General features: G+C 41.9%; 1 protein-coding gene across 1 annotated transcript in view; it reads right to left on the minus strand.

Annotated features, from left to right (window-relative positions):
• The window catches only part of DMGDH (dimethylglycine dehydrogenase), a 74,041-nt gene that overhangs the window by 19,509 nt on the left and 41,230 nt on the right, over positions 1-13,302 (minus strand). Inside the window, exon 14 of the mRNA XM_047774469.1 lies at positions 10,996-11,055. Coding sequence (XP_047630425.1) covers positions 10,996-11,055 — 60 coding nt within the window. The remainder of the gene's footprint in view (positions 1-10,995; positions 11,056-13,302) is intronic.

A 13,302-nucleotide genomic window follows, 5' to 3' on the forward strand; every position in this document is an offset into this window, starting at 1 on the left:
GATCCTTGGCCTCTGTCCTCAAGGAGCTCACAGTCTAGTTGAGGAGGCAGCCAGTATTATGAGGTGTGAAAATACCATGGTAGAGATAAATACAGTGTGCTATCAAAATGGGTCTCTACACATCCCTGGATTTACTTGCCACCTATAAGCAAACGACCTAAATTCATACTTTCAGATCAGATGTCTCCAAACCTATGTGCTCACCTCCCACCTAAGTTTCTCCACTTGGCTATCCCATCGCTCCTCAGCCTCACAGTCCTTCCAACATTCCTGTCACATCCCACCTGTTCATTAACAAGAGCCTAGACCTTCCTTTCCACTCCCTTCAAGAACAGTCCTTCATGTGATCGATCGCCATGCTACCTTATTATGACTCACAGCACTTTCGTCTCCATTCTGTAGCCACTGCTTCAGTTGAAGCCCTCAATATCTCTTCCCTGGATTTCCTCAATAGTTGGGAAAGTGATCTCCCCATCACCAGGGTAATTCCCTTTTAATCTATCCTCCACCACCAGAGCGGCACTCCTTCCTCAGGATCCCTGGCTTCTCAATGTCTCTAGGATACACTCCAAACTCCCTAGCCCAGCAGATGAGACCCTTTGGGATGAGGTCCCAGTACTTCTTTGGCGTTATTTTGTGACACCGCTTTCAACAAAAAATCTATTTGCTGGGCATCTGTTATGTGCCAGCCCTGATAGGTGTTGGGGATAAAATGTTAAGCCCAAATGTATCTTGTATTGCCAGAACCCATATTGAGAAACATATCAAAAGACAGAGAAAAATGAACAAAATAATCCCAAGCTGTAACACATACTATAAAGGGAACATAGGTGCAAAATGTCTCATAAAAATAATCAAATAAGCCCCAATATTATACAAAAAGGTACACATCATTTCTAAGTGGGTTTTATGCCAAAATTAAAATTAGGTTAATGTTTGAAAATAAATGTAATTCACCATATAACAAAGTAGAAAAGAAAAACCAGGTGATACTCTCAATGGATGCAGAAAAAGCACTTGCCAAAATCTGATACTCCTAACTTAAAAATAAACATCCAACCAGAGTCACTGAAACAAACAAACAAATAAAACTTTTAGCACTAATAGAAAGGAATGCCCTCAACCTAATAAAGAGCATCTATGAAAAACCTACAGCTAACATCATACTTAAGGATGAAAGAATGATGATGATGAATGTTTTCCATTTAAAGTCAGGAAACAATATAAGCATGTCTGCTCTTACGACTTCTCTTTAATTTTGTGGCAGTTTCATACAATAGAGGTTCTGGCCAGCCCAATAAGGCAAGAAAAAGAAATGAAAGGCATACAGATTAGAAAGACAAAGAAAGGCTTTCTTTTTACAAAACACAAATGTTCATGTAGAAAACCCAATGGAATTTACTTTTAAAAAAGAACTACACAAAAAGTACTAGAGCTACTCAGTGGGTTTGACAAATTTGCAGAGTATAATAAGATCAATACACAAATCCCATTTTTTTCTATTGGCTAGCAATAAACTGAAAATTGAAATTAAAAATGCCATCTACAATAGTACCAAAACATAAAATAGTAGTTCCCTCTGTGGTGCAATGTGATCAGGAGACTCTCTGCAGCTCCAGGATGCAGGTTCTATCCCCAGCCCAGCATAGTGGGTTAAAAGGATCTAGCATTGCTGCAGCTGCAGCATAGGTCAAAACTGTGGCTCAGATCTAATCCCTGGCCCAGGAACATCAGATGACAGAGGGCAGCCAAAAAAGAAAAATAAAATAAAATACTAAAGTGTAGATCCACTAAAAGATATGCAAGAACTATAAACTATAAAAGTCTTTGGAATTAAAGATGACCTACATAAAGAGAAAGACATACCTTGTTCATGAGATGGAAGACCGGAATTGACCTACAGATAAAATGCAATTCTGATAAAAATCCCAGCAGGTTTTTCAGTTCACAGAAATTCAAAGGACCTAGAATAACTAAAACAACTTTGCAAAAGAGAACAAAATTACAGGGCTATCACAACCTGATTTAAGCTACAGGTTAATCAAGACAGTATGGCACTGGTATCGAGAAAGATAAATAGATCATCAGAATACAATAGAGTCCAGAAACAGGCCTAAATATATACATACAAGTGTTTTTTCACAAAGCCACAAAAGGAATGCAGTTTGAATGTGTTCTTTTTCAACAAATGGTGCTATAAACAATTAGACATATACATGCTAAAATATAAACTTCATATCTTGTACCAGATACTACAATTAACTAAAAATGAATCACAGATCTAAATGTAAAAAGATGATAATACCTCTAGGAGAAAACATCAGAAAATCTTTGTGACTTTGAGTTACGTAAAGATTTATAAGATATAAAAAGCATGATATGATTCATAAAAGAATAAATTGATAAGGACACTAAAATTCAAGATTAAAAGCTGAGCTTGAAAGTCACTATTGGACAAATGAAAATGTAAGACACAGACTGGGAAAAATACTTGCAAAGCATGCACCTGACAAGGACTTGTACCTAGAACTTGTGTATATAGAACTTTTGACACTCAAAAGTAAGGGAGAACCTAATTAAAAATGAGGAAGAATTTGATCAGATACTTCATGAAAGAAGAGACAGGAATGGCAAACAGGAACTTAAAATGATCTTCAGCATGAAGTCATTAAGGGAATAAATTAAGACCATGATAAGATACCATTACCCATCTCTTAGCGTAACTGAAGTTAGAAAGACTGACCACGGCAAATATTTGACAAGGATGTGGACAAATGGGAACTCATATACTGCTGGTGAGAATGGAAAATATGAAAAATGGTACACCACTTTGCAAAGAAGTTTCTTAAAAAGTTAACATAAACCTGCCCTTTTATCCAGTCATTCTACCTGGAGGTATTTACCCAAAAGAAAAGAAGGCCATAACCCATACAAATACCTCCACACAGATGTTCACAGCCATTTTATCTGGAATAATTCAAAGCCAGAAACAACCCAAAAGTTCACCAGTGAGCATACACACTGTGCTACATACTGATAATCCTATTTAGCATAAAAAAGAATTAAATATTGATACATATACCATCACAGATTAGTCTCTAAGTATGCTAAGTTTATATTATATGATTCAATGGATACAAAACTCTAGAAAATACAAAATAATCTAAAAGTATCTTAGGGGGTAGTTCTCTAGTGGCTCAGAGGGTTAAGGATCTGGTGTTACCATTGCTATAGCTCTGGTCACTGCTGTGGCAAGGGTTCGATCCCTGGTCCAGGAACTTTTGTGTGCCATGGGCATCATTAAAAAAAAAAAAAAAAAGTTCCTGTGGCCATGTGGGAGTGTAGGGAAGGTTGGGAGGTTGGGATTGCAAAGGGATATAAACACACTTCTGAGGAATACATTCAAAGTGGTGATGGTTTCACAAGTACATCCATGTACTTAAAGTTATCACATGGCACACTTTAAATATGTCGATTTATTGCCTGTTTAGTTGAGCTGTAAAAATAAAAGCAATCTAAAGAATTACTTCAATTCATTCCTAGCCCAGGGTTTCCATAAACTCCCATTAGAAAGCAGTCAGCTAAATAGCACATTTAAGCTTTTAGGGTAGCAAATGAGGATTGTTTCATAACAGAAATTGGATGTACATAAGGATAATGAGTCAATGGTTGTTAAATACACTCTGACAGATGTTTCAGGAATGATAAACTAGGTATCAGCAAAAAGATTTTACTTCCTTTTTTCCTCTCTTTATCATTCAGTGATGGGAATGGGTAAGAGAATAAGGATTTTTTTTTTTTTGTCTTTTTGCCTTTTCTAGGGCCGCTTCCAGTGGCATATGGAGGTTCCCAGGCTAGGGGTCTAATCAGAGCTGTAGCCACCCTCACGGCAATGCCGGATCCTCAACCCACTGAGCAAGGCCAGGGATCAAACCCACAACCTCGTGATTCCTAGTCGCATTCGTTAACCACTGAGCCATGACAGGAACTCCAGGATGGTTTAATTAAAAAGACAGACTTGGGAATTTCCGCTGTGGCCCAGCAGTAACGAACCCGACTAGTATCCATGAAGATGTGGGTTTGATCCCTGGCCTTGCCAGGTGGATTAAGGATGAGGTGTTGCTGTGAGCTGTGTTACAGGTTGCATGCAGATGTGGCTCTGATCCTTCCCACATTGTTGTGGCTGTGGTGTAGGGCAGCAGCTACAGCTCTGATTCGACCCTTAGCCTGGGAACTTCCATATCCTGTTATATGGCCCTAAAAAGGAAAAAAAAAAAAAAGACACAATTGTGTGGCTCATATAAGTAACACAGCAACAGTGTCTTCAACCACACTGCAAGATGGTATTTCACAGAATTTTGGACATGGAAAGGAGTCCTCATTTTATAGACTAGCAATCTCAAGTAGAAAAAGAAATTAAATGGCTTTCTCAAGGCCACACAGCCAGAAATGGCTGATATTTTACAAGTTTCAGTTCCAAAAAATAAATTAAAAAAAAAAAAGATTTAGAGCAGACTGTATTAACCGGTAGCCAATTCTCTGACCAGGCCACCTATTTTTCTGCTTTCCCATTTGTTTGCAGGACCACAGTGGGTATGAGGTTAAAAGAACTAAGACAGTGGTTCTCAATCTTCACTGTATAATAAAAACAAGCAACTAGACCTCACACCCAAGGGCTGATCCCACTGGTTTGGGCGGGTCAGTGTTCCCAACTCCAGCACATACTGGAATCACCTGGAGGACTGTTGCATTTAGAGTGGATAAGCAGTGAGGTCCTACTATACAGCACAGGGAACTATATCCATGGGATACAGCTAGAACATGATGGAAGATAATATAAGACAGGGAATGTGTGTGTGTGTGTGTGTGTGTGTGTGTGTGTGTGTGTGTGTGTGTGTGTGTGTATGTATGTATGTCTGGGTCCCCTTGCTATACAGCAGAAATTGGCATGACACTATAAATCAACTATACTGTAATTTAAAAAATGTTAAAAAAAAAAAAAAAGATGAATCACCTGGAAGACTTGTTAAACCAGACTATAGGCCCCACCCCCAGAGTCTGATTTTTGGGGTTGGGATGGTGCCCCATAACTTCCATTTCTAGCAAATCTTGAGGTCACATGGATGCCACTGGCCTGGGAAGCAGCCTTTGAGAACCACTGGGGATAAGGCATCAGGTAATTTTCCTTCGAGTTCTCCAAGATAGCAATGTTCGGCCAGTTGAAAATCACTGGTCTAAAAATAATCACAATCTTTTTTGGAATCACCTGGGGAATTAGGGAAAAAAAATACTGCTGCCTGAGTCCCTACTCCAGCACGTATTTTTTAACTGATCTGGAATGCAGCCTGAGCCTTTGGGATTTTTTAAAGGATGGCAGGATTTAAAAGAATCATACCTCAGATGATTCTGATGTGCCATCAAGACTGGGAGTTGCTGAAAATTTTCTACGTCCTCAAATCCTATTTACCTAATTCCATTTACCTACAATGTTCCCAGAGCTGGGTACTTTCACCCCAACACATCTGAAATCCCTTTCTAACTTGTCTGTAAACAACGACTTATTTCCACCTCGATGGTTTACTAATGCTAATACTTATTGAATATTGGATGTAGTGGGCCTGGTGGAGAGGGCTTGGCCTCTTTCGCTGTCTTTTTGTGTCACGTGGCTTACCGAATGGTTATGCTTTAAATGATCTTTCCTCAAAGAGAGACCCCATAATTTCTAGACTTAACACTGTCTCATACCTTGTGGTTAATATATGGCACAAGTTATTATGTTTCTGCTGGTAAGAAACCCAAGACAGGAAAAGAAAGGGAGAGAGAACTGGGGCAGGGGAGATCTTAGAGAAGACAAAATTCTCATCTTAACACATTTAGTATTTGAGTCACTGTGGCTCTTCGCTGGGCTTCTCTGGAAATGGGGAGACTCAGGAATTCCAAGAGGAACATTCCAAGAATACTCATGATTCCAACCTAAGGCAGCTGATTTTCCTTTTTGCTCTTGGTTAATGCATTTCTCTCATTTCCAAATTAAAAAAAAAAAAAAAAAACCCACAATTTTTTCCCCAAGAAGTAACTCCCTTTGGAACAAATGATAAGGCTATGAAAAAAAGTGATATGACTTGTTGGAGGTAAAGGGGTGGTTAGGAAGACTTAAAAGGAGATATTCGGTTCTTTTGACTTGTGTCACGTTGTGTTAACACTTTCTGTTGGGGCCCTGTGCTCACTCTTTACAGGACGGCACTACTCAGGCCGAGCAATATTTTCAGAATTAATGTTACCTATGCATCCTACAGCTTTAGTTTCTCAAGTACCATCTGTTTCAAGTTTCATTAAATCTGAGAGCCCTCAGAAGCCATATCTTGAACTCTGAGACCTATGGCCTAGCATCCTATCATGTTTAATAAATGATACTTAATAAATGCTGACTCGAGGAATGAATGTGTGCACATGTGTGTATTTGCTTCACATCAGCCAACAACATAGGGACCAAGGTCAGACAACTCTTAGGAAGGCAAATGCCATTATTATGATCTAAGATTTCTTCAACACTATTTTTCTTTTCTCTACTTTTGGACCAGTTTTGATGAGAACAGAGTTCACCCTAGTGAGGCCAGATGGTTCATCTCCTCACCCACCCACTTTCCTTCTTTCTCCCCCCCCCCCCCCCCCCCCCCCCCCCCCCCGGTATAGGGCCACACCTGAGGCACATGGAAATTCCCAGACTAGGGGTCAAATAGGAGCTGCAGCTGCCGGCCTACACCACAGCCATAGCAATGCAGGAACGGAGCCGCATCTGTGACCTAGGCCACACCTTGCAGGAATGCTGGATCCTTAACCCATTAAGCCAGGCTAATGATCCGAACCAGCATCCTGACAGACACTAGCCAGGCTCTTAACCTGCTGAACTGCAATGGGAACTTCCACTTGCCTTCTTAAACTGGGCAAAGCAGCTATACTGATCCTACCACAAAACACACAGTTAAAACCAAAACATGATGGTGGGAGGGGTTCATTCTTATAATGTAGCCATACAAATTCTATGATACAGGTTGCCGGAAAATTTCTGGGCAGTGTTGCAAGGCTGATATGCCCATTATGGTAAAGGACTAGCTGGGAAGAGTGGAGGGTGAGAAAGCACTGCCGCAAGGTCGGAGTTCAACCTGGGCCAACACACATGACTGCACCTAGGCCCCTCCACCTCTCTGTGCTTCAGTCTCTCAATCCTCAGAGGATGAGGTGGTGCTCCGTGAACTCCAGGGGTCCTCTGAGTTCTGACATAGGCTGCATCTCTGTAGTTTTCCTCATATTATAGCTTATGCAGTCATTGCGGAGACACTTTAAAGAGCCAAGCAGGGAAGTCTACCTACTTGCTTTGAAGGGTAAAAAAAGGAAAGAATTGATTTTAAACCATTATAAAATGCCAGGATTTGGGGGGTTGGTTTTGAGTGGTATAAAATATAAATATTCTTCTGTATTAGCTCCTGCTTTCATTCACATAGCATGAGTTTTCCAAAGCACTATGGGCTTCTATTATCTTATTCTTTAAAACCTTGTATGGGGAGTCCCCGGCATGGCTCAGTGGTAATGAATCCAACTAGTATCCATGAGGACTCGGATTCGATCCCTGGCCTCGCTCAGTGGGTCAAGGATCCGGCATTGCCGTGAGCAGTGGTGTAGGTCGCAGACACACCTGAGATCTGGCATTTCTGTGGCTGTGGCATAGGCCAGCAGCTACAGCTCCAATTTGACCCCCAGCCTGGGAACTTCCACATGCCTCCTTGGGTGTGGCCCCAAAAAGCAAAAAAACAAACAAACAAACAAACAAACAAACAAACAAAAAAAACCACCATCACCACCACCAACAAAAAACCCCTTGTATGAAGCCAGGTTGGGTAATACTTTTGTTTTTAAGGACAGGACTCAAATTATCAAGAGACACAGTTGAGTTTGTAATATTTTAACAAGTTTTCTGGGAACCTATTGCATGTGATAGACCGCTACAAAACCAGGTAAAATTGTTGAGAAACCACCAAACTGGCTCAAAACAAAGCTGACCCAACCTATTCACCTGTCTTGGAAATTAGCCAGCATCACTGTGGGTTACCATGTTGCCCCCTAACCAGCTGAGTCATGGTCATTTAAAAAGCCTGGCTCTACTAGAGCCAAGTCTGTGGGCTGCCTCAACCCTCACCCAATGAAAGCAGTAGAAAACAAACCTATGACACCAGAACAAGAACCAACAATCCAGAAATCATAAAATCACACCCTAAATCAACATCATTACCTATTAAACAGCTAACTTAGTTCTGAGCTGAGCTTTGGTTATTGACATCATTTCAAGGAGGAATACGCAATCCACACCACACCTGCTTAGAATCGTAAAGTTTAAAAAAATCCATTTTCAATACGAAGAGATTGTTTGTCTGTGCCTTATTCTCCAACAATAATACCCATGCACTGAAGCAAAAAGCAGTTATCTGTTGACCTATTGGTGAGAAACAACAGAGCTTTAGGGCTTTCAGGTGTCGGGCCATTTCGATCATGATGTTACACAGCGAACCCAAGACTGGTGTTGTCAGAAGGAGCAATCGGATGCCAGGGTCTCCAAGCCCCTGCTTTCTCTGCTCTGGAGGCAGATGGTACATCATAAAAATAAAAGGCATGGGGAAAATGTATGGAAAAACACTCCCTTTAAAACCTTTTAGGAGGTTCTTCTTCCTAAAAATCTAATGCTGTAAATACACATGTTTATGTTAATAGCTTAGCTGAGAATTTGGGAACTGATTCGGGGGCATTAAAAAGTTTCCTTAGGAGTTCCCATCGTGGCTCAGTGGTTAACGAGCCTGACTAGTATCCATGAGGACTACGGGTTCGATCCCTGGCCTCACTCAGTGGGTTAAGGATCCGGCATTGCCATGAACTGTGGTGTAGGTTGCACACGCGGCTTGGATCCTGCATTGCTGTGGCTGTGGTGTAGGCCGGTGGTTACAGCTCTGATTTGACCCCTAGCCTGGGAACCTTCACCTGCCATGGGTGCAGCCCTAAAAAGACAAAAGACCAAAAGAAAGTTTCCTTAGCCTGATTCATATTCACGTGTGCACATATTTCCAAAGGATGGAAAAACAGCCTTTCCTTTAGTTTCCTGGTACCTAAGGCAGGACAAGACAGGAATTTGGGGATTCTAACAAATATCCTGAACAAAGGCGGCTGCTGTGTTTCTCCCTCAATATCACTACTAACTGTACTTCCATTAAGTTCTCTTGTAGTTACTAAGACACTATATAGGTGTCTGAATCAGCTCAGGCTGCTCTAACAAAATAGCACAGATCGAGAGGCTTATACAACAGAAATTTACTTCTCACAGTTCTGGAGGCTGCTGAGTCCAAGATCAAGGTGCTGGCCAGTTTGTCTTGCCTGTGGTCTCTTTGTCCAGGCTAGCACACAGCCGACCGCTTGCTCTGTCCTCACATGGGAGAGAGCAAGCTCTCAGCTCTCTTTCTCATAAGAACACTGATCCCAAGGCGGCGGCTCTGCCTCACGTCTCATTTAAACCTAATTACTCCCAAAGGCCCCACCTCCAAATAGCATCACGTGCAGGTTAGAGCTTCCGCACATGGAATTTGGAGGGACACAGTCAGTCGCTGGGAGTTGCCATTGTGGCTCAGCAACTAGCGTCCATGAGGTCGTAAGTTCGATCCCTGGCCTTGCTCAGTAGGTTAAGGGTCCGGCCTTGCCGTGAGCTGTGATATAGGTCACAGATGCGGCTCAGATCTGGCATTGCTGTGGCTGTGGTGTAGGCCAGTGGCTACAGCCCCGATTCGACTCCTAGCCTGGGAACCTCCATATGCCGAGGGAGGTGGCCCTAAAAAGACACACACACACACAATTCAGTCACTAGCAATGAGATAAACTCATTTATATCTGTAGGGTTGGTAGAGATGAGTTAGGCTATAATAAATTGGCCTCAGAATATGCTTTTCCACAATAATTATGTAAGGTGGTGCTTCTCAGACTCCAGGGGCATCAGAATTCCTTGAAGCTTGTTAAAACACAGAGCTCTCGGCCTGATCCCCAGGGATTCTGATTGAGCAGGTCCATGGTCGGACCTGAGGGTTTGCAGGTTTCACGAGCTCCCAGGTGATGCTGATGTGATCAATTTGAGAACCACTGATGCGGGCCTTCCCTTTGGAATGTTAATATCAGCTGTGATTCTTGGGGCCTGCAGGGGCCTGTATTGGCTTCTCAGTAACACCTACTTTACAGTGAACACATTCAAAATCTGTCGGTTGCTCATACTCAGATGTTGCAGTTATTTACAAAGATGCTCAGTGGCAGATGGCTAGATCTGCTGGGGCAAGGCTGCTTCACGCTGAAAGCACCCAGGGAGAGTCAACTAAGGCAGTAAGCCGCATCAGTTAATGTGTGATGCCACAGGTCCCTGGGATGTCTGCTGAAAACTCACCCTTACTAATTTTTACCATAGAACTGAGATTCGATCTTTCTTTCTTTTTTTTTTTTGGTCTTTTTATTTAGGGCCACACCTGTGGCAAATGGAGGTTCCCAGGCTAGAGGTCTAATCAGAGTCATAGCTGCCTGCCTATGCCACAACCACAGCAACACCGGATCCAAGCCCAGTTTGCAACCTACACCACAGCTCACTGCAACGCTGGATCCTCAACCCACTGAGCGAGGCCAGGGATCGAACCCACAACTTCATGGTTCCTAGCTGGATTCGTTTCCGCTGCACCACAATGGGAACTCCCAAGATTCAGTCTTTAAAGTTGCTGGATTCTATTATCTTAGATCTACAAGTACACTGCAATCATTTGAACTGATAGCAAATTTTGACAAAGCTGAACATGAAGCACTTGAGCAATGCTAACTTTATGATCAACTTATGATCACATTTGGTTAAATTTTAAAGCATGGCTCTGTCACGAAACAGCATAATTTTAAGATTTACCTCAAGTACACTTTGGAAGGCAAACATACCTTATTTAGCTTTACAAAATATTCCAGTCCAGCTTCCAAGGGATTTGTATCACAGTTCATCTAGAAGGGAAATAGGCATTTTAGATGAGTGCAAACTTTCATATATTTTTTTAAGGGAAAAATATACTCTGAAAAAGGAAAATTGTAGCCTCATCTCTAAAGTGATTTTTTTAAAATCTAAAATCCCTACTGTGGTACAGCAGGTTAAGGATCCAGTTTTGTCTCTGCATCAGCTTGGGTCACTGCTGAGGTGTGTGTTTTATCCTCAGTCCAGCACAGTGGGTTAAGGATCCAGCATTACTGTAGCTGTGGCATAGTTGGCAACTGCAGCTCAGATTCAATCCCTGGCCCAGGAATTTCTATAGGTGGCAGAGTGCAGCCAAAATATAAATAAAAAAGTAAAAAATAATATAATAAAATTTAAATAAAGGAGTTCCCTGGCAGCTCAGTGGGTTAAGGGGCCAGTGTTGTCACTGCCATGGCTCAGGTCACTTCTGTGGCATAGGCTGCTTCCCTGGCCTGGGAACTTCTGCATGCCTCAGGTGTGGCCAAAAATAAAAATAAAAATAAAATTCACATGTAGCCTTTCAGCAAATACTGTTATTTGAATAGCAAGTTAGAAAGTAAAATTCAGTTTCTTTCCAAGACTCTTTTAGTATAATAAATATCTGAGGGATACCTCTACCTGATGTTTTTTCCAGAAACAAGACTTTCATGTGGTTTTATGCAATAATTTCACATGAATAGGTTTTGAAAAGTTATTAAGTAATCTACTTATCCTACAACTAGCCAGAAATTGGGATAAGTAGAGACGAAAGCAGATAGTAGGAAAAATGGCTTCTACAGAGTTCAGGAGAGGGAAAAGGAAAAATTAGAGGTTGAATCCCAATCTTTTCAAATTGGTTATTACAATATACTTCAAGGACCTCTAAAGCCACTACTTGGGACTAGATCTTAAACCAATAGTTTTATTTTGTTTTCACTGGTCTCTTGTGCTACAAGAGATCTGGTCTAAATTCCACAAAAAGTAGCCAAACTTTAACAAAAGGACAACACCGCCCTCGTATGAACTAGATGAGTAATATAAACTTGTTTTACATGATGTAAAATTTGACTTCCTATGTGCTAGTCAACTTGAACAATTCTAAAATTATTTTTTATCTGCTCAAAGTTTCCGAATTCCAGGGGGAAAAAAGTGAAAAACAAAGCCCGGAAGATTGATGGCTGTGCTAACACTAGAGGGCGTGCTGGTACTGCCAGGAAATCAGAGTGACCAGGGATGGAAAAAAGCTTTTTGGAGAAGGGCTCCCTGGGCAAAAGCAGGAGAAAATCAAAAGCAGGAGGGTGGAGAAATCTCCTGCTGCTTCCTTCCTTGCACAGTGTGGAGGCAAAGTTGTCTTCCATTCTCTCCTGCAGCAGCCCCCTGTCCTCTGAGAATCTTCCCCTAGAGCCCCTCTCCTGCATGGGTAACCACCCCAGGCATCCTTGCTCTCTCTGTGGCTCCAGGAAGCTGCCCTCTCCATGCAAAGCCCACGTGCTTCTGCCCCTGGTCTAATGGTCCAAGGGATCCTGCCTGCATCTTCAAATCCACTTTGCCCTCAAATTAAATTCATTCTTTTTTGTCCTAGGCACTTTGCAGACGATCTGATCTCTAACTCTAGGATTTAAAGAGTGTCTCTATCTCACAGAAAAGTAAACGGAGACTCTGGAGGGTTAAGGCCACAGAGTTAGCACGTGGTGGAGGATATAGTCAGACCCACGAGACCCCGCCCTGAAATATAACCTTTACCACTGTCCCTTATCTTATCTCTCAGGCCTCAAACTTCAGTGTCTTCCAAGGAACCAACTAGGGAATCTGAAAAAAAAAAAAGGGGGTCTAAAAATAGCCTTCCATACTGGAGATGAAAGAGGAGAAGCGGGTGTGAGCCACAGTCTGACCACTTTGGTGTAACCTGGACCATGCTGTTTATTGTTTCTGGGTGTGCTTGTGTGCAGAACAGGGATTATAGGTAGGACTCCCAACCCCTTGCCCAAGAATCACAGATAATACCTTCTTCAAGGAGAGCTGAGAAGGTAAATAGATCATGCCCATGAAAATGATGTGTAACCATACAAACAGAAACCCTGAGTTCCCATTATTAATGCTGGGAATGGGTTAAGCTAACACATCCCAGAATACCACCTTGGCCCCCCAGAAAGATACCTATTGTTGTTATTTCTCCAGAAGGTGCATGATAAGGGGGAAATGAAGACAGGCAGCGGGACAGAGGAAAAGGGAGAATTTGAAAGGTGTTCCTCAGAGTTCCC

The sequence above is a fragment of the Phacochoerus africanus genome, chromosome 4, assembly GCF_016906955.1.
Source record: "Phacochoerus africanus isolate WHEZ1 chromosome 4, ROS_Pafr_v1, whole genome shotgun sequence".
Classification (NCBI taxonomy): Eukaryota; Metazoa; Chordata; class Mammalia; order Artiodactyla; family Suidae; genus Phacochoerus; species Phacochoerus africanus.